This window comes from Spermophilus citellus, assembly GCF_964194105.1.
Source record: "Spermophilus citellus genome assembly, chromosome: 16".
Taxonomy (NCBI): Eukaryota; Metazoa; Chordata; class Mammalia; order Rodentia; family Sciuridae; genus Spermophilus; species Spermophilus citellus.
In genome coordinates, this window is record NC_138196.1 from 26,944,305 (window position 1) to 26,966,658 (window position 22,354).

The window sequence follows — 22,354 nt, forward strand, 5'->3', positions numbered from 1 at the left end:
GTTTGGGAGTCAAACCAAAGCCTTTAGTCAGTCTCCAATCATTGGGACTTCTCCAAAGTGCCATGGCATCCCTGAAACCTTGAGAATAGTGGTGGATGGGCAGTGGAAAGAGGGAAAGGTGCCCATGGCATCCAAGCAGTTCAAGGTCAAGTACCACTGCAGAAGGTTGTCCCAACAAGCTCAGCTGCCTCCAGAGCCCAGGGACGTGGCACTCTCCAGCTGCCAGCTCACCCCCTGTTCCTGAGGGGGCAGCAGCCCCAGGCACCTGAAAGGTCATGAGGATGTGGATGCGGTTATCCAGGAACTCATCCCCCTGCAGAAATCCTTCTCCTCCTCTTCTATCTCTGCTCCTATCATCCCTCGCCTCTCCTTCCTCTTCTTCCTGTGGTCCAGGTGTGGGCAGGGCCACTTCCAAAGGCTGCCTAATTAGGAGCATTGGGCCTTCTTTTGTCCAAGGGATTGTCTATGCGCCCTGCGAATCCCTCCCTAGAAGAAATGGCTTTTCTAGAGGGAGAAGCCTGCAGCCTTAAGGTTGATTCTAAAGATAGTTCTCCTAACTCCATGAACTCTGAATTTGCAGCTGAAGCTGAAGGTCAGCAGGATGGGATGGAAGGACCAAAGGAAGCCCAGAAAAGCAGCTGGAATAGGCTGGGGACCAGGACACCCAGCTGATCTACCTGAAGGCTCTACAGGACATCCCAGGGAAATCCAGTGCCCAGAAGGAAAGAAGCTGCCACCCCTAGGGTGAAGCCCAGCCCAGAAGTGTGTCCCAACCCTATGGAAGGACCAGCCCTGAGCATCAAGGTCAATCCTCAGAAAGAGAAAGACTTGCCCTCAGAGATCAGAGCCCAGGAGGAACAGCCTGACAGGGGCAGCTTCTGTGACACCAGGGTGATTGTGGACCCTCAGGGGGAACCTGCTGAGGAGTCACTTGGTGACCAAAGGACAGTCATTGACAAGCCCTCTCCCCTGCTAGAATTTTTGGATGGCTCCAACATTCAAAGATGGGTTGAGAAATCCAAAAGCATTCAGATAGGAAGGTGGTGATGGAACACCCTCCATGAGGAGGCCACTGGTGTGACGTGGACGAGTCTCCGGGTCAGATTCTCTCAGGAGGAGCCTGTCTCCCTGAAGTACTCCGCAGTTCCAGAGCCTTCTTCCCTCTCCAGTGACCACAACATGTACCCCTCATTTGTACAGAAGTCCTTGGTGTGACTACACCAGCTACAGGCCAGCAGCCCAAGACTCCTGGCACCCCTCTGTGGGCAGCAGCCAGGACACAGCCTCCTAAGTGATCACCCCCCATCTCCTCAGTGATCTCCCAGAGCCCCTCCAGAGACCCAGAGTCCCACTCCCTGCAGGTGTGCAGAAGCTCCCTGGAAGAAGTGAAGGAGAAAAGGACATTCTGAGCGGAGACTCCACCTCATCCCTGTGGCGGACAGGCATCTAGCTCCCTGACATGGGGCCATGAGGATCCCAGCCTGAAGCAGGGCTTTATTGACACTCAGTGCCACTTGGCCATGCTGTACTCCAAGTTCTCGTTCAAGGGGACCTTTACAAGGTTCAGAAAAATGACAGCAGCTCCTTCCTCACCTCCAGGGCTGCATCTCTGACTTCTGTGACCCTGGGACACTGACAGTCTGCCTGTGGGAGCAGCTGCTGAAGGAGGATCTGGTCTGGGGGGCCTTCAGCTGTCACCCAGATTTTGCACTTTACTATAGTGGGAGCTAAGAGAAGTCTGTTGCAGGCCTTGGGGCACCCCAGGTCATAGTCTTTGGGTAAATGGGCTGGGATTGCTCTTACTAGTGCACCTCGCCCGTCCCACAGCAGGGCAAGATAACCATGGTCTCTGTGGTCAGCTTTTCTCTTTTTTTTAGATGTTGAGACCTAACAGCAAGGTTTTTCTACTTGTAGAGCTAACAAATATAATTCCTAAAAGTTTCTGTGGATGTCATTTGTTAAATGCTTTATAAGCCACTGCTTATCATTTGGCCATGTTGTTTGTTTTGTTCAGTTTTGGAGTACTGGGGAAGGAATCCAGGCAGCGAGCTGCACTCCAGCTCCCCAGTATGCCTGGGGACCAGGGAGGAGAGGCATTTTGTGACTTCTCATGACTGACAATAGCATGAATCTTTCCTTCTTGGGAAGTCATCGACTTTGGGTGTTGTTTTGTTTTAAATGTGAAATATGCCCATTGCAGAATATTTGGAAAGTGCAAACAAGTGTGTAAAGATCATTCTCATTCACTCTGAAAAATTAAAAATAAAAATAAGAGGAGGCTCATGGTTTTTTGTAAAGAAAATTGTATTGGTTACTCTGAAGAAAAAAAAAAAAGGTCCAGGACCAGATGGTTTCACAGCTGAATTAATTCATTTATAAATTTAAATGCCTTTAACACAAATGTGGGTCATATACCATAGTTTGATCAAGTGCTTAATTTCCAGGTACATAGCAATTTCCCACTCATATTTACCTTTATTCTCTGAACTATCTGAATTTTATTTAAAATTAAAAAATCTTATATTTTATCTATGTTGCTTTTTCTGTATTTCTAAGTATTTTATGTCAAATCTCAATAATATAATTTGTAAAATATGTACTTGGGAAGTATATCTAACCTTCTTTTATCCAATTAAGATTAATTGTGTATATTTTCAGGAATATTTAATAGAAGCCCCTATCCCTTCCCATGAACATTAAGAAAAGAAACATAATAGAGCTGGATTTTGACATTTTAATAACCTAATTTATATCGTCATCAAGTTTGTCATTTCCTGAATTGAAATCTCTAATTTATTTGACTTACATGTTTATTATTACAAATTAAATAAAAAAGGAAAGTGAACAGGTTTTAGATGATTTGTTTCACTGAAGCACTAGACCAACTGAAGGGGAATCTCTCACCCAATCTACATACAATGGCTCTAGAAAGGCAGTTTGATGAGATCACCTTTCAAAGTCACATGATAGCACTCTCAATCTACTCAAAAGGATCCAATCACATCTGATCCAATCATGATCCAATCATTTCTAACATACTTTGAAACTTATTGCTTGACATTTATGCATATTAAAACACACACACACACATTTGAAAACTGAAAGAAATTTTATGTACTATTTCCAATATACTGCTTCATACTCCAACTTGGTTTTTGAAATAAATACAAGCACATTAACTGGAGTTGGTGGTGCACACCTTTAATCTCAGGAACTCAGGAGGCTGAGGCAGGAGGGCTGCAAGTTTGAGGCCTGCCTCAGGAAGTTAGTGAGACCATCAGCATTTCACAACACACTTTCTCAAAATCAAAGAAAGGACTGGGGTTGTGGCTCAGTGGTAAAGCTTCCTTGGGTCAATTTCTAGCAGCTAAATAAACAAATAAATATGTAAAAATAGATCCACAAGTAATGTCACTCTCTTGTCTAACATACCTCTAGTTTATTCCATTGCACTGTGGGTTACTAGTTATCTACACAGGGGAACTAAGATTTTTAAAATGTTCTAGTTGTCTATTTATCAACATTAGTAATTTCCAGCTCTCAAATACCTCCCCCCTCTATACCTTCAGAATTTACCTGTATTCCTCATCCTGAACTTCCTGAGTCTTATTCCAAATTGATCCTTTGTGATAACTGGTGGAACCCTTCAGAAAAAGTCAACAAACATGAGAAAGTATAGCAATTCCACCTATGAGTTAAATGTTCTCTCATCTCTGCTTTCCTGTGTTTCTCACAGTGTCAAGATAAACAAATTCATGGTAGTCAGTTAAATTGTATTCATTTTCTCAGTTCAACATGAATTACAAATAGAACCATACCCTATATTAGAGAGAAAAAATTGAACAAACTCTGATGAGACAGATGTCTTGACTATAGTGACTCCATTTTGTTTAGGAAGTCCAGTTTGTGAACAGCCATGCCAAGTAGAAAGGTCACTACTGGGGAAAGTTGTTTTTCCTTTTGTTGTGGAAGCCCTCAGGAACATGGAAATACCTAACAGCAGCCTTTGGTTTCTGTAACTAGGGTAACTGGGCTTATTCTTATTGGCTAAGCCTCCTGGGGCCTGATTGTCATCTCTCACTTCTGTGACTTGGCTTCTTGCATTGGTAAACCAATAATGTCCCTTTCATGTTTTTTTGGCTTAAATATGAGGTCAGACTGAAGGGAGTGAGCCACTCTCACCATCTTACTTTAAGAGAGTAGAGTGTCCACTGCTGGCCAGCAATAAAGGCTTCATTGGAATGGCCATGTGTAGTCTGAGAGTTATTTGAGGGTCTCATATCGGTATAACAAAACTGATGAAGATTCACAATTTCTTATCATTAACTACCACTCTTAGGATGCTCCTTGAACAAGTGTCCCAATTATAATTTTGTACTAAGATCCAGCACACATTACGTCACCTCCAAAAAGAAGAGACTGATTGGGGGTCCCCTGTCTGTTTCTCTCTGCATTTCACCACTTTCAAGTGGACTCCAAAAATGAGGATGCTGCTTAATCAACATCATTTCCTTTTTGCAGTCAGGTTTCTGTCTGCTGCATGTACATAGTTTAGCCATTATTTGGAGGTTGGATTCATGCAGTAGTGAAAGAGGGAGAAGGAGAAAAATGTATCTACACATTTTATTCCAAATATGTCTAAATATTGGGACAAAATAAATGGCTAAAAATAATTAAGTCACTGATTTATAAGTCAGGATTCCAGGTCCAGCCAGGCTGGGTCCTCTGCAAACCTCTCAGGGCCCTCCAGTAGGTGTTGTCTGGGGCTGTGATCTCAGGAGAGCCTGCTGGTCCTCTTCATATCCCACAGACTGTTGGAAGGGTTCCATTCCATGGGGGCTGGGGACCTCAGTTTCCATACTCTGACTTCTGTCCCCTCCTATATGTCCCTGTCCCTTTGTATTCTATGAGGTACCCTGTATGATTTTTTTCTTCCATTTCAGGAGAGGGCAGTCAGGGCCTCAGGCTTGCTGGTTTTGCAGTGCACCACTGCATCTCACAACCAACCCAAGGTTGCTTCTTTAATGCCAGCGAGAGACCTTCTTAGGGTTGAAAACTGCCTGTAATTCCCCTTTGTGAGTCAGGAGGATAAAAGTGTCAGGCTCACCTGGTCAACTTTGATTCACTCTGGATTTTTCCCTGTGATTAACTGACAGTGAGTGGAAATTGTATCTGAAAAATCCCTTCATCATTGCCACATATCACAGCCCAGCACTGAGAGTGTTAGTGCTCAGAGCCCCGGACATGGAATTACTTCTTCAACCAATAACATTCTGGTCCCTAGGCAACAGAGACAGTGTGAGCTCCTAAGTTTTATGGAGAAGATACTGAGTAGAAAGTGCTGGGACTGACAGAAGAGCACAGTGTGAGGGGGAGAAAATGCCCCCTGGGGAGTTTTGAAGGGGCTGCTGCTAAGTAAGATGGGGTTTTTTTCTACTTTTTTTTATGGATCCATGGGCTTGACTTTCACCTGGGGCCCTGATGCTGATTCTGGGGTCTTGGTCTCTCTCTACATGCTGCAGGCTGCAGACAGGGCTGTTTGGTCACATCAGGACACCTGGTGGTACCTAGGTGTGATACTTGGCCCATGCCATGCCTTTCGGATGCAGCCTTGGCAACTTTAAGGGAGACCCCTCTGGCCTTTGGACCGCTATCTTCGCACAGAGGACAGGGTTCTACGCAGAGTGCCTTATTCTCCTGGCAGGTGCCAGTGCCAGTCACTCTCTCTACATTTTTTGGCCCAGGAGGTGAGTAGAAAGCAATTTCAGGGTTTGGGTGGAAGACAGCAGGGCAGAGTGTTCTCATGTTGGTGTTATTGACAGATGGCTGCCTTGAAAACACATGGTCCAGGACAATGTCTTCCTGATTACTCGAAGGCACATTGCCCTGCTTGGGTGCTGGGGGCAGAGTCCAGCACAAAGTTCTCATTAATACTACATCAAGTACAATTAAAATCAGTGAAATAATAGATGGAGCAAAGAAAAGAAACTTAAATGTAAAACAAATACAGTTAGTTTAAATATGAAGAAGTGCTTGACTACAGTGGTGATCCGGTGTTATAGTAAAGCTTTGTCCTGTTTCATAAATGGACTTCCAGACCACTCACATATAATCAAATCAAGCCTCTATTGAGTACAAGGGCACTCCTTATAAGCCTGAAAACCACAAAAGGGATGTTCAGGAGTCCAGCCAATGCAAACCAGCCAGGTTACAGAAGCGGGAGAGTGCAGTCAAGCGGTGGGAAGCCTGACTAATCACAGTTACCCAATCACCCCAGTTACAGAAACAGAGCCCTGTTGCCCTAGGTATAGAAACAATGCCCTGTTAGGTATTTCCATGTTCTTAAAGGTTTCTATAGCAAAACGAAAAGAACATCTTGCCCCCATTATAACCCTTCTACTTGGCATGGTTGTTTTACAGAATGGAGTCACAAAACAAAATGGAAAAATGATTTAAAAGGAAAATTAATTTACAGTGTCTACTTAATGCAATTCATGCCATATTAGAAAATACAGTTGCATTTTATCTGTGGTCAATTAACTTGTAAAGACTTTTCTATATTCTATTGCGTGTCACTGGTTAGTGCAATTCTGAGGGCCCTCTTACTGTGGTTGTAACCTATGGAGGCCTCCTGCTGGCTTGTCTCTTCAGGTTTTTATATGCTCTAAGTTGTTGGAGCACAGGCTGCAATGGACTCTGTTGCTTCTGTTGTGTGAGGGTCCTCTAATGTAATCAGAAAGGGAAGTTCAATCTCCAGTTCCAATTAGAGAGGAGAGTAGAGCTCACTTTTAGCCATCCATGTAACATATGATAACATTTCATTAACATATGTTGACAATTTACTACTGATCTCTAAAACGATGTTCAATATGAGAAAAGTAAGAAATAAATACAATAGATGGTGATGAACCCAGCCTAATTCCATTTTAAGGTTGGGAGTCATTTTGTCACAAAGTTATGAAAAGTTAGTTTCGGTTTTATTATAAAGTAGTAAGATTTCTATTTGGCCTGACCCTCTGTTGTACGAACTTGTTTGGAATTCCTGCCCATCCTCTGAACTCACCCATGACTGTCTCTCCTTGACCAGATAAAAACCCTCCCTAACACCTGAGCAGTGCCACATAATTCTGATGTTAGAATCTCAATTTACTCTCTACCTTGAAATGTGAAGCCATGTAGATCATTAACCTGATCATTAACATCGGCCTGTGTATTACATTTGCCAGATCCCTGTTAGCTGTAAGTTACCACAACACTCCCTTTGTAACTTTTTGTGCTATAAAAACCTTTTCTTTCCTGTGAGTTGTTGCTGTTCTCTGGCCCAGCTTTTGGGGTGAGATAGTCACTGGCCAGCTCTCTTGTGTACACAATATAAGATTTCTTTAATTTGATGTAAAATTGGAGTCAGTGATCTTTTCTTTGTGTTGTGTTTCAACAGTAGCTGAAGCCTTAAGCATTAGTCAAACTATGAACACTATTCAATGTATTGGAAGGGGATGGAAAAGAAAATACAAAGGAAACAAGTGAGAAAGGGAAGGAAGACCACAGAAAAATAAGAGGAAGAAGAATGAAAGAGTAATGAAAGGGATGGAGGAGAGAGAAAACTACTGAGGAAAATTCCAGGTAATTGAAAAGTTTGCCCGTTTAATAGATCTTTGCAAGAACGAATGTGGGGAGATTTTACAGGACACTTGAGAGTAAAGAAGTAGTGCAAAAACAATCACAAAGGGATCTGGGTTTTGTCCTTGCTGAGGATTTTAAAATGGGGAGGTTTCCATAGATTTGGATTTAACATCCCTGAGTATGAAAGTGTTTTTGACATGAAATCATTCTACTCATTTTTGCATCTCAACTTTGACCCAAACTGGACAAACTTGTCAGGGGTCTGTCTGCTTAGCTCTGCCTGCTTCTTGCCTGCTAATGAGCGTTGGAGGAAATTTTCCTGTTCAGAGCACAATAAGTCCTCAGAGTGGCTCTCTTTGTTTCTGTCTATATTGGGAGTGTGGCTCTGGCTGCAGATGCTGGCCAGTCCCCTCTCCTGAACAGCCTGTGAGTCAATGCAGATTGCAAGACTCAGGTGCTTCCCATTTGCTGGGGGAGGAGTCTGAAAATTGCCTCCAGACACCTCTGGGCATGGGGGAACTGGGGCATACTGAGCTAGAATGCAGAAGGTAGCACCTTTCCACACCCCAACTATATACACAGCTCTTTGTCCTGGCGGCTTTGTCCCTATCTGAGAGTTCAGATCCCCTCTTTGAAATGGAACTCCCCTTTTGGTTGTCTCCACTCTGCAGACCTACAGCCTAGAAGCCAAATTTTCTGTCACTGCCCAAAGCTCCTGGTAAAACTTTAGCACATTCCCACTCCTGTGTCCAGGTGGACTCAAGACTTGGGCACGGAAGTCAGTGAAAATACAGGACCCATGGCCACTTCATCTTGGGTACACAATCAAAAGCAATCCCCATGATACCTCATTACAAGTTCTGCTCCCTCACATGTTGAAGTGTAGCATTAGAGAAGCATGCTGAGGCAAGCATATAAAGCAGGGTTTATTTAAAACTGGGTAACAGACTTCTCCTGTGAGGGAGAAGGGCACCATAGCTGCTATCCTGGTATCCCAAGAAGTGAGGTGTCCTGCCCTTTTTATAGGTCCTAGACTTCCTTTGTTCTCCTTCCCTCTTCTTATCTTTCTCCTTCCTGCTTACAGGACTAGGCCAAGGAAATGCTCAGCAGGATGGTCAAAAGGTGGGAAAAAGTTGGGCTGAAGGGCAAAGGGCAGGGTGGAGCAGCTCAGGGCAAATTCATTAACAACCTTATAGTTCACTATAGGGAGGAACAATTCCTGGGACAGGTCACCTTAGCAACAGGTAGGAGCTGGGGTAATTTCTCCCTGAGTGTGGAGAAAGCTTCCTAAAGGAATGACATTTTTATCCCTCAAGGGACAGTGTCCAGCTTCCAGACTCACTCAAAATTGGCCTCTTCATCTGACCTGATTTGATTTGCCTATCTATGCTGACTGCCTGTCTAATTCTGGCTTCACCAAAACAAAGAATAATAAAAGAAAAAAACCAAACCAAACAAAAACCAAAAGAAACTGCAGGGATTTCTAATTTCTTGGGCAGCAAGTGGACACAGAATGTCTGTAAGCTGGCAAGACTCCCACATTCTCTACATTGCTGGGAAAAGCCAATTTCTCTCCCATACTGATTTCTTCTCAGTATCAGAATGGTTTTCTAGCTCAGACTGTGAAATTGCTGGACAACACAGCCTGCTTCCTCTTCACCTTTTACCCTTGCCACTACTTTTTGAGAGAGAGAGAGAGAGAGAGAGAGAGAGAGAGAGAGAGAGAGAGAGAATTTTAATATTTATTTTTTAGTTCTTGGCGGACACAACATCTTTGTTGGTATGTGGTGCTGAGGATCGAACCCGGGCCGCATGCATGCCAGGCGAGCATGCTACCGCTTGAGCCACATCCCCAGCCCAAATGTCAACTTTTGATAATCCCCCCCCCAAAAAAAAACCTAATTAATCAAGATCATTTTTATTCCCAATATTGTTACAACTTACTAATAAAATATTCCTTCATATTTCATACTGGAAGTTGTTTACACCAAGGTATGTTAACTTAATTGATGTTTGTCATTAAAATATACTAGTAAATCACGTAGTAGAGGAAGCAAATTTTTTGAACAACTGGATACATGAAAACTAATAAAGAAATAGAGAAATGAGATCAAGATATCAGAGAGATTTTGAAAAGTAGTCTTTGGAGCTCAAGAGAGAATTGAGGATGAGAGTTGTAGTAAGGGTTGGTTGCTGGGATTCTGCCTCAGAGTACAAGTCTCAGAGACTTTGCCTTGTGCTGCTCAAATGTCTGTCCTTCACCTTATTCTGACCTCCTTGGTCACATTGAGAAGAGTGACTCTTCCTACTGACACCAAGTTACATGTAGTTTGCTCAGTTCTCAAAAATTCTGAAGATTGGTTCAAGAATGACTGCATTTTTCTGGTTATAGGGTTATAGTTTAATCATGTTTTGAAGATATAAAAAAATTCATTGGCTGTTTAAACACTCACATTTTTTACTAAATATTTTACTGATGAGGGATATTAGATACCTCTTTGTGAAAATGACTATTTTATACATAACCAATTTTCAAGATGACAAATTAATGTTAAGGTTGGCCTGGTGATAATTCTGGAAAGTTATTTAAATAAATGGGGATTTAAATTTTAGTTGAAAAGATTCAAGTGAAAATTTTATAATAGCCTGATTGAAAGTTATTCTTACCAGTCCTTAAATTTCTTTTTCATATTTCATGATTCTCTATCATTCCATATTCCTTTAGTATAAATTCTATGAATTCAATGTATGTACATTCTGGGTTTCTGAAATTAAGAATGTTGGAAGCTGAAAATGAATAGGCTGGTGCTTTAACAGTTTGATCTCCTGCACACCTAGTTTCCCCTCTGCCTCATGCTGTCCTCTCAACCCTTCTTTTGTGAAGTTGATCTCCTTGCTCTTCCTAAACTAGCTTGTCAATACCGTTCTAGGAATTGGTGACCATTGAAGATGTAAGCAAAAGTTTCACCCAAGAAGAGTGGGCCATGCTGGACCCATGTCAGAAAATGCTACACGGATCAGTGATGCTGGAAATCATTAATCATCTGGTATCAGTTGGTAAGTCCATTAATGATATATATGAAAGATGTGAGGGTATATCTATTTCTTCAATAACAGTATCTGGAATAGCCTCTCTCTATTCAATTCCAATCTCTGTCCTGACTTTCTCATAGAACTTACAATTACATGCAAGAAAGCTGATCTTATTTATTACTTTAATTACAACTTATTTTACACCACACTACAATATAGTCCACACCATAATGTTATGTATCCATTAAACTTAAATTATACATAGACCTGATATTTGTAAATCATTATACTTATATTGTCACTGTGCTGGAGGATTGAATACCAAAACAAGAGAATTCTGAACATTTTTGTGTGATTATCTGGATTCCATTTGAAAGTAATATTTAGTGGAGAGATGAAGTACCTGAAACAACTGCTGCTGATCTGGCATTCTTTGAATGTCATTGTGAGCATTGGTGCCTTCAGTCCTCCCTGGTATGGGAGCATTCTAACTTTATTCTGCTGCAGTGAGTGAACTTCAAAATTTTCTCTGCTAAATACTTTCTCCCAGTGCCTTGGTTCTCTATTGTTGTTAACTCATCTTCTTGGTCTTGTCGCTAATGCACATTTCTTGGCAGAAATGCTAAAATCCAATGGCTTTTTTTTTTTTTTTTTTTTTTTTTTTTTTTTACCATGCATAGGGTATCTGTTCTGCAAATCAGATGTGAATTTGTATCTGGAGGAAGGAAAAATCCTGTGGATGGGAGAAGGGACAGGATTTCTCCCAAGGCAGAGTGCAGGTAAGAGACAGAGACATTTGTGATTCTACAGAGATGGTTGCCCAGCCAGTGACTGAGCTTGGAAATATTAACTGACATAGCTGTGAAATTAATGTGGTTGTCTAAAATATAGTAGGGGACCATGGGACAAAATTTCTCATGTATGATGTAGCTTCTTTTAATCTAAATTCAAAATGATTCCTCTATATTTAGATTTTCATTGAGGGGAAAACCTGTTAGTGTGTTTTTTAGGTCAATTTTCATGTCTCTTTTTCAGATTTTCTCCTTTAAATTTTTTTCTCCATTACTTTTTTAACAATAATTCTATGATGATTTTTTTTTATAATTCCCAGTGTTCTATTTTTCCAAGATATGTATTTTTTTTAATCTAAGCCATATCCTCCATGAAAGAGTCAATGATGAAAAAAGGCATTCTCATGAGATTGTTGACTTTCAACTTTGTGTCTCTGAATTTCATGCTACCAATTTGTATTTCCAACTTTTCTAGGGATGTAAATGAATATCAAAAACATGAAATGATGTGCAGAGCAGTTTTGAAAAGAAAGGCTACACCCATCAACAGGTCAATGGTAAGTTTCAAGAATGGGAACACTAATTATGTAAGTTAAAAACCTGTCTGTGGAATAAATTAGTGACCAAGTACAATTTGATGGCTGTCATTATGTTGGGAATACACAACTTCTGTGTTAAAACATCTGTATAGCTTGCATTCTGGGAGAAATTAAAAAGATTCCAAATGCACAAGCAGTTCTCATGTAGCTATTTGAAATACTGAAGACCATAAAGTTAATCAGAGCCCCTTTAAATAAAATACTAGTAAATGGAAAATACTTGGCTCACCTGGGAATTATCTACAATGTTCACGAAATTAAAAGTAAGAAGATTTTCATTTTCATATTACAATGGATTGTTCTAAGATTCTTATGCAAAAAAATTAAGTTTATATGGAGACATTGTTAAGAAATGTTCATCTTCTTTACAAAACAGGAATCTCATTTTAAAGAGTATTCCTTAAAATGGAGAAAAGAAAGGAACTACTGGGACAACAAACACTGTGCACCATCCCTTGCTGACAATTTGTATCTTGGTGAAAACAAGAAAAATGATTGTGTCTCATGTGAAGGGCAAGAATATTTGAAAGGACATAGGAACTGTTTACAACCTAGAAAATTCAACAAGAATGACCCTGGAGAGATACAATATGAATGTCATCTATGCAGCAAATCCTTTAATCAAACCTCTGATCTAAGCAGACTCAATGAAACTAGAATAGGGGGAAAGAATTGTGAATATAATTTTTCTGAGAAAGTCTTCAGTTACTGCTCTAAGCATAGACAACATGAGAGAACCCAAACAGGTGATAAACAAAATGAATGCCACGTGTGTCAGAAAGCCTTCAGGAAGTCTTACAACCTCAAAATGCATGAGAAAGTCCATACTGGAGAGAAACTATACAGATGTCATCGGTGTGGGAAAGCTTTTTGTAAATTATACAACCTTCAAATGCATGATAAAATCCACACAGGAGAGAAACCATACAAATGCCGTGTGTGTGGGAAAGCCTTCAGCAAATCAGTTCATCTTCGTCGTCATCAGATAACCCACACGGGAGAGAAACCATACCAATGTCAATTGTGTGGGAAATCCTTTGGTCAATCATGCTACCTTAGAATACATGCAAAAATTCACACTGGAGACAGACCATACAAATGCCATGTGTGTGGGAAAGCCTTCAGCAATTCAGTTCACCTTAGTCGTCATCAGATAATCCACACGGGAGAGAAACCATATCAATGTCAATTATGTGAGAAATCCTCTAGTCAAACATGCTACCTTAAACTTCATCAGAGAACACGCACTGGAGAGAAACCCTATCAATGCCACCTGTGTGGGAAAGCCTTCAGTCAATCTTGTTACCTTAAACCACATCAGAGAATCCACACTGGTGAGAAACCATATGTATGTGGTGTATGTGGGAAAGCCTTCAGTCTATCATCTGGCCTGAGACACCATGAGAAAACACATACTGGAGAGAAACCATACAAATGCCCTATGTGTGGGAAAGCCTTCAGTGGATCATCTGGTCTCAGAGTTCATGAGAGAACACACACTGGAGAAAAATAACATGCATGCCAGCTGTGTGGCATACTCCTTGGCCATCACCCCAGTATGGAAAAATGAAACATGACTTGCCTTGGAGAGTGGCCATGGGAGTGTTGCCTGTGTGGAAAGGCCTCTCTTTAAGACCCTAACCTTAGAAAAATCGAGCCAGCTCAATGGAGAGAAACCTCATGAGTGGCATCTATGTGGGAAAGGCTTCAGTCAATCTTACTACCTTAGACTGCACAAGAAAATGTACAAGAAATCAATCGTAGGAATGTCAGCTGTTTGGGAGGTCCTGCCTGCCAATGTTCTGCATGTAGGAACCCATGATGGAGACAAACTTGAGTTTCTGTAGCCTATATTCTAACCTGCTATTACAAGATATAAGAACTAAAATTTTTTTTCTCTGTAGTTCACATATTTTTGCTCCTACTCATATTTTTTCCTACTTCCAAATTTGAAAATTATTTGATTCTTAACCTAGCTTCTTTCTTAGTAATATGTTAAGTTATAAATGTTCATCTGAGTGCTCTTTTATCCCAGAAATTCTAATATTTGAAGCTTTTATTATCACCTCTTCCAAAACACTGTTTATTTCCTTCTCTTGTGCCTTCTTCCTTGACCTGTGAGGTATGTATAGGTGTTCCATTTTGTGTTGAAGGGCCTGAAGTGTGGTGATGGGATTCTATAGATCTTAAGGTGATTGATTTCTAATATAATCAATTATGCATTAAACAATCTGCATGATTTTAACTTTTTTAAAAGGCAATGGAAATGCTTCAAATTTAAAATATAAGATTGTATTAGTTACGTACATGTCAAAACTATCAAATTGCATGCTTCCACTATGTGCATTTTATTGTACTTCAATTTTACCTCAATAAAGCCATGAAAAAAATGTGAAGAAATGTTCAATTGTACTTGTGAAATCTAAATCTGAGCACCCCATAATTGAAGAACACCCTTAATCAATATGAAAAAAGTTGAAGTAATTTGAATCCTCTCTTGACATACGCAAGTCCCTGTAAAATAAGCCATATGAATGATGTTTGATTGAAAAGGTCATAATAAGTGACCTTTCTTAAATGGCATATGCTTATTTTAAACCCTGTCAAGAAAAGAATGTAGTAACCTACAGTTTCAACTCTCAGCTTTCAACCAACCAGAGTGTTTGACAGGAAAGTCATATTGACACTGTCCAGGTCCTAGACAGGGTTTCCTCAATCCTGTGTACCTTCAGACCATACCCCACCCCCTTGTATTCCTCAGGAACTTCTTGAGCTTCATTCACATTGGTTCCCTTGTGTCCACTGGGGGAACTTTTCAGAATTAAACAAGTTTATTTTTAAATTTGCATTTTCAAGGACTTCACATTCAAGTTTAATGTTCTCTCATCTCTCCACTTAATCTGGTATTTGCAAAGGTGAAGCAAGTGGAATGATTGAATTTACATTATTAAGTGACAGTTGTACTCCTATTACTCAGATCAACAATAATTAAAACAGAAAAAACACAATTTTAACAGAGAGACATAATGAAACAAAAAGTTTGGTTTGCAATTTGTTGCATTTAATGATAATTTCCCCATGTTCTTTGAACAAGAAAACCAATATTAATTTGTGCTGGCATTTGTGTAATATGTAGAAAGTCTTGATTATACCACCAAGGAGATATATTTGGTAGTTTTTTTTTCTTTTTCCTGATTTTCACCAACATCAGAATCAACTGGATTTAGAAGATACAAATGAAAGTTGTTTCACATGATTCTCTTTCTCAGCCCGTTCTCCATCTCTTTCATGTACATCATTTAAATCTTCTTTGGATGTTCAATTTATGTTGTGAATTGTTGGAAGGAGAAGGGGAAATTCTCTGTGCTTCTTTTCTAGTTATGTGCAGCACATTGCCAGAAACTGAGTGGCAACACCAATAAAATCCATTAAGTCATAGACTCACAGGTCAGAAGTCCAAGTCAGAGCAGGTTGGATCCTCTGGAAGCCTCTCACAGGACCTCATGCAGGTGGTGGCTGCATCATGATCTCCTTGGGGCCTGTTGATTCTCTCTTTCTCAGTCTTTGGGGTGGGTGCAGTTCCTTGGGGGCTGTGGGGCTCTGGACCTGAATTTTGACACCCTGAGTTTTGTTTCCTCTCATATGTCTCTTGATATTCTGTGAGAATTTGCAGATTTGGGTGTGTTTGTGTTTGTTGCAGTGTTTGATTCTTTGGGCTGGCTAGACAAGCACTGTACCACTGCACTGTACCCAGGCCCACAGTTGCTTCTTCTGTGCCTGAAGGGGACCTGTTCAGAGTTTGATTCTGTCTGCACACCTCCTAACACAAGTAATAGATTCCTGTTACACCACTCAGCTTTTCAGGTTCACTCAGGTGCCTTCCCTTTCTTTGATTAGCTCACAGTGTCTGTAATTGCACGAATAAACTACCCCCCTCATTGCCAGTTTTTGTGGCTGTGAACAAAATATATGACAAGAACAACTTATAGAACAAGCATTTTGTTTTGGACTCAGTTTTAGAGTTTCAACCCATGGCCACCTGACTGCAATACTTTAGGCCTGAGGTGAGGCAGAACATCCTGGCACAAGGGCATGAGAGAGAAAAGATACTCTCTAATGGCAACCAGGAGCAGAGAGAGTGAGGAGCCAGGGATGAGGTGCTTATTCCCCAAGGGCATTAGGGGACTACTTCCTCAAGCTCTGGCCCAACTTCCAACAGTTTCCATCTGGTTTGGTCTCAACGTCTAAAAAAAAGAGAAAAGCTGACCACAGAGACCGTGGTTATCTTGCCCTGCTGTGGGACGGGCGAGGTGCACTACTAGTAAGAGCAATCCCAGCCCATTTACGCAAATAATAAATAAAATTGAAAGGCCTTTTGCTACAAAGACCAGAAAATATAAACACAAATAAAATAACAGAGGAGAGGCAGGTGACCTGAATAAATTAGAGGTGACAGGAGACATTACAACTGACACCAGAGAAACCAAGGGAATCCTGAATCATGAGGAATTCTTTTTGAAAAAAAAAAAATGCTAATAAATTTTAAAATCTTGAGGAAGTGGATAAATTCCTACCCAAATTACTTCCCTTGGATATAAAATGCCCATGACATTTTAAAATTGACCTCAGTATATATTCAAAACACAAGGAAGAAATTGAACCAGTTGTTGTAAAGATTCTCCCAAGGAACATCCATTGGTAGATAGGATCACTGCTGAGTTTCAGCAAATTTTTGACAGGATCTAAAAGCAATGCTTCTCACATGCTTCCATACAATTGAAAGGGGGGAACATTTAGAAACCGATTCCATGGGGCCTGTGAGTGGCAGAGCAGGCTGAACCAATGTCAGCTGCAGGGTGGGCTGAACACTTGACCCTCACCCATCTGGTTCCTTATCCCTTGTTTGCCTCAAGTCAGAACACTTAACCCCACTCAAGGCTGAACACTTGACCCCCACACATCTGGTGCAAAGGAAACCCACATCTAACTTCTTCCCTCTCACTGAGGGCAGAAGATGAGACCCTTAGCAACTACTGTATGATCCAATCACTGTGGGCCAACAAAGCAGCTTGCAGACCCAGAGACCCCGTCAGATTTTGGCTATCAAAACTCTCCCCTCTCCTTCTCTCTCCTTCCTGTCACTCTCTCTTCCCCTCTCTCTCTCTCTCCCTCTCCCTCTCTTTTCTCTTTTTTCTCTCTCTTGTGCTTTGCTGTCTTCTCTCTCTCTCTCACTCTCTCTCTTTCTCTGTTTCTCTCTCTCTCTCTCTCACTCTCTCTTTCTCTTTCTCTCTCTCTCTCACTCTCTTTCTCTTTCACTCTCTCTTTCTCTCTCTCACTCTCTTTCTCTCTCTCTCACTCTCTCTTTCTCTCTCTCTCTCTCTCTCTCTCTCTCTCTCTCTCTCTCACCACAATAAATATCTCTTGGTCACTCCAAGTGTCGTGGTCACTTTCCTTTCAGAGCCAACCTTCACCTGTTTATTTACCAAAACTGAGGAGGACACAAGAGAAAAAGCAAAAATGAACTAACCACTGACATTCAGCCATGAAGAAGGAAATCCTGTCAACGTCAAGAGCTTTCCTGGAACTGGAAGACCCCACATTCTACACACTGAAAGATAAGGCTCCAGGGCTGGGCTGTAGCTCAGTGGTAGATCGCTTGCCTTGCAGGTGTGAGACCCTGGGTTTGATCCTCAGCACCACATACAAGTGAATAAACAAATAAAGATTTAAAACATAAAAGGCTCCAGTGTTTTCTCTCATGTGTGGAAACTAAAGGAAACAGATGACTGAAAGGTAGAGGTGGGACCCCCAAGGACTGGGAAGGGTATGGCTAGGGTGAGAGATGGAAATTGAAGACAGAAGAAGGGGAAATGGGTAGAAGGGTGGATGAACAGGGGAAAGCTTGACATGTGCATGGATGAAACTACCAGGATGAAGCCCATTAATTTGTTCAATTTACAGTTTAAAATGCCCAGGGCAAAAACGACCAGTTTCCATAGAACTCCTGGACCTCCCCATAGAGCCCAGAATGGTGGAGTAGGTTTCCTTTGAAATTTGAATCTTCCTGCAGTCACTCAAATGTTGAATGATTAATATAATCCTTCTAAACGCAAACACCCCTGTTTAAAATGAAGTGAGGCTTACCCAAGGACTACACCTCCATCATCTCCTGTTTCTCCTCTACTCTTTTCCCCAGCCATACTCTGAAGAACCCATTGGGAAGGGAATCCAACCTGAGGTCCATCTGTCCATCCCTAGTCTGTCAGCAGGCTGTCAGGAAGGTGGCTGCTGGGCAAACACCACAGGAGCAGAGTCAGCTTCCTAGATGTCACAGAAAAGGGAGGGACAGTGGATACTTCCCTGGGGCCACGGGATCACATGCCTTGTCTAATGCAATCAGCCTAATCCCTGTGGACATTCCTGTTAAAAATGTCTCACACATTTGCATCTCAGTTCTGTATTCTATGTATCTGATTTGGAAATCATTGGGTCCTGGATCAGCATTACTTACCTGGACATCTGTGTAAACCTTTCTGAGCTACTACTGCTTATATACATGTTTCCAAAAACAACACTCAAATGATTCTCAGGCATTTAGTGGATAAGAAATGCAAGATAATATTGAGTTTCCATGAATTTGTGTTACTGTGGTCTGAAGGATTATTTTTATGCCTCTACACTTAAATATGCATTTGTTAAAAGAAATACATTTGAGTGGTTCAAGTGTTTGTAAGAAACACATTATTGTGAGATGAATGATATGACTTCAGTTTTGCCTTTAAAAGTCCAGTTCTTTCTCTTCCTCTCTAGAGTTTGGAAGAAACAATTTGTGACTTGAAAATGATGATTTTGAAAACTGGGTGGTAGACTCCTCACGTGTACCTAATTTTCTAGAAGTTTTGTTAAAGACTCAAATATAGAGATGAATAAACCATTGGTGGTATACTGAGAAATCATTTTGCAATCTGTCCTTTGGAATTCTTCTCTGGCTTCTAGATTTTGACTCCCCACTTAGTCTCCATCCTGGGTGGAGAGGTGGGTTCCATGTTTTCCTTCAGAGCCCTCCACAAGCTGCACACACAAAAGGCTGTCCATTTTATAAGCCAACAGAGGTAGACAAATACATTTCAAACTATGTTCCACATCATTCCACTCAGGAATGAGATTCAACAGAGGTAAGGAACGAGAGAATGAACACGTTAGATCATTAATCTATTTAAACTATTTATGACCCGATATGAGAACTGGCATTTGGGTGGAGAAGTCTGTACATAAGATACATGAGTACTGGAAGGAACATCATCTTGAACATAATAAAAATCTTATTCCCTGCCTCCTTGATATTTCTGCCAAAGACAAGCAGACATATTCCTAAAGGACTTCCTTTTGAATTCAAAACCATCATGGAAATGTGTCAGGACCCGTCCAGCATGACTTGGTTTATTGAGAAGGAAAAGAAATGTATCTTTTTAATCAGAAAAGTGGTTTAAAAGTTTAATAATACATATATATTTTAATAAGTAAAAACATTTTAATTGAGATATTACCATTATGATAATGTGCACGCCTCAAAATGCTTATGAAATGGGGTTATAAAAATACTCCTTGGGCTGAGGATGTGGCTAAAGCGGTAACAGCGCTCGCCTGGCGTGTCCCTGGAGTTGGGTTCGATCCCCGGCACCACATAAAAATAAAATAAAGATGTCCACCGAACAATGAAAAAAAAAATATTAAAAATTCTCTCTCTCCCTCCCTCCCTCTCTCTCTCTCTCTCTCTCTCTCTCTCTCGCTCTCTCTCTCAAAAAACAAACAAACAAACAAAAAAACAAAAACTCCAGAGATCCACAAACAGGAAAAAGGGTCAAGCAGTCTCTCCAGGAAGTGAACTGACCACACCCAAATCCCTAATCCAATTAAGTGCTTGCAGGTGATTGGTGGATCTGTCAGGAAGTTAGTGGGTGTGGTCAGGAGGCTGAGCTATAAAAGGCTGAAAACATGGACCCGGCTGTCATTTGAAGGCCGGCTCCGAAGGAGAAGCTCTCTCCTCTCGAGATTCAGCGGGGAGACCTGGTGGTCACTGCTCCTGGAGACATGGAGGCAGCTTCACTCCACTGTGGAGGTGAGTCTCAGTTTCATGACTGTATAAAACCTGAATGTTCATCAAATGCAGCTGATGCTAAAGTCCATTTGGGTCCTTCTCTACCTGCAGAGTCATCGTTGTCACCTTGCCCTGATGCACAGTTAAATAAGAATTCAGCTCCTGTGGGGCCACTGCTGGCTCCTAGAGGGAAACTTTGTCTGAACTGGCAGAGACCGTCCGCGGCTGGTGCTGGGCTGCAGAACATGGGAAACACTTGCTACGTGAATGCAGCCCTGCAGTGCCTGACATACACACCTCCGCTGGCCAACTACATGCTGTCCCAGGAGCACTGCCAGCGCTGTCCTCGTCACAGGGCCTGCATGCTGTGTGTGATGCAAGCCCACGTGAGGCGGGCTCTCCGCCACCCTGGGGATGTCATTCAGCCCCTGCCTGCTTTGGTTGACGGCTTCCACACTTCCCGGCAAGAAGATGCCCATGAATTTCTGCTCTTTACTCTCCATGCCATGCAGGAAGCATGTCTGCGTGGGCACAAGAGGCCGGGTGCTCACTCCAAGGACCCTACCCTCATGCGCCAGATATTTGGAGGGTGCTGGAGATCGCAAATCAAGTGTCTCCACTGCTGTGGCCTTTCAGACACTTTTGACCCCTACCTGGACATTATGCTAGACATCACGGCAGCTCCCAGTGTGCAGCATGCACTGGAGCACTTGGTGAAGCCTGAGTGGCTGGAAGGGGAGAACGCCTACCAGTGTGGTGTTTGTCAGAAGAAGAGGCCAGCCTGCAAGACCCTGACCCTGCAGAAGGCACCAAAGGTTCTTATGCTTGTATTCAAACGGTTCTCGGATCTCACAGGGGAAAAAATGGCTAAGCACGTGCACTATCCTGAGTGTCTTGACATGCAGCCATACATGTCTCAGCAGGGCAGAGGCCCACTGGTGTACGCCCTCTATGCTGTGCTGGTCCATGCCGGGGTGAGCTGTCGCAGCGGACACTACTATTGTTACATAAAAGCTGGCAATGGCCAGTGGTACAAAATGGACGATGCTAAGGTAGTGGCCTGTGACATTACTTGTGTCCTGAGTCAGCGTGCCTATGTCCTCTTTTATGTCCAGAAGCGTGAACTTGAAACTGACAATGGGAGTGTGTCCCTGGGCAGGGAAACAATAGCGCTTGGGCCTGAGGACAATATCTTGAGAGCCACTCAAGGAGAGCTCCAAGGAGACTCCTGTAGCAAAGCAGTAGAGCCAGAAGAGCGCTTGGTGGATACAGCTACTGGAGAAATCACCTTGGATCAGTGGAAATTTCTCCAAGAACAGAACCGACCAAAGTCTGAATTCAACCTCAGGAAAGTGGAATTCACTCTGCCTCCCAATGTTGTTGTGATTCACCAGTCAAAAACAGAGAAAAGGAGAACATAATGGATAAGCAGGAAAAATACAAGCAGAGCAAGGATACCAAGCACAGCATGCGTGAGGAGTTGGTGAACACTGGCCAACTCCCGTGTCTTGCAGGAAGGCCCAGAGCCAACAAGAAGAAGAACAAGCAGGGCAAGAAGACAGTAATTGTGGTCTAGCAATCCAGGGCACTGTGAAGGCCTTTGTATTGCAAACTAATGGTAAGTACTTAGCAGTCCCTGGAGTGCTTTGAGTTCCCTGAAGTAGAGGAGTGCAAACAGAAGCCTGGGTGATCACAGAATCCAGTTGTGGTTTTGGGAGTCAAACCAAAGCCTTTAGTCAGTCTCCAATCATTGGGACTTCTCCAAAGTGCCATGGCATCCCTGAAACCTTGAGAACAGTGGTGGATGGGCAGTGGATAGAGGGAAAGGTGCCCGTGGCATCCAAGCAGTTCAAGGTCAAGTACCACTGCAGAAGGTTGTCCCAACAAGCTCAGCTGCCTCCAGAGCCCAGAAACGTGGCACTCTCCAGCTGCCAGCTCACCCCCTGTTCCTGAGGGGGCAGCAGCCCCAGGCACCTGAAAGGTCATGAGGATGTGGATGCGGTTATCCAGGAACTCATCCCCCTGCAGAAATCCTTCTCCTCCTCTTCTATCTCTGCTCCTATCCTCCCTCGCCTCTCCTTCCTCTTCTTCCTGTGGTCCAGGTGTGGGCAGGGCCACTTCCAAAGGCTGCCAAATTAGGAGCATTGGGCCTTCTTTTGTCCAAGGGATTGTCTATGCGCCCTGCGAATCCCTCCCTAGAAGAAATGGCT

General features: G+C 42.3%; 1 protein-coding gene across 1 annotated transcript; it reads left to right on the forward strand.

The window, feature by feature from the left end:
* Positions 1 to 777: 777 nt before the first annotated feature.
* Positions 778 to 21,565, forward strand: LOC308635279 (ubiquitin carboxyl-terminal hydrolase 17-like protein 6; the record flags this gene model as incomplete). The annotated part of the gene is made up of 5 exons (XM_081269640.1): positions 778 to 1,008; positions 10,554 to 10,680; positions 11,034 to 11,130; positions 20,065 to 20,165; positions 20,256 to 21,565. 5 exons carry the CDS (start codon positions 778 to 780, stop codon positions 21,563 to 21,565), a joined length of 1,866 nt encoding a protein of 621 aa, XP_081125766.1.
* Between the last annotated feature and the right edge of the window lie 789 nt (positions 21,566 to 22,354).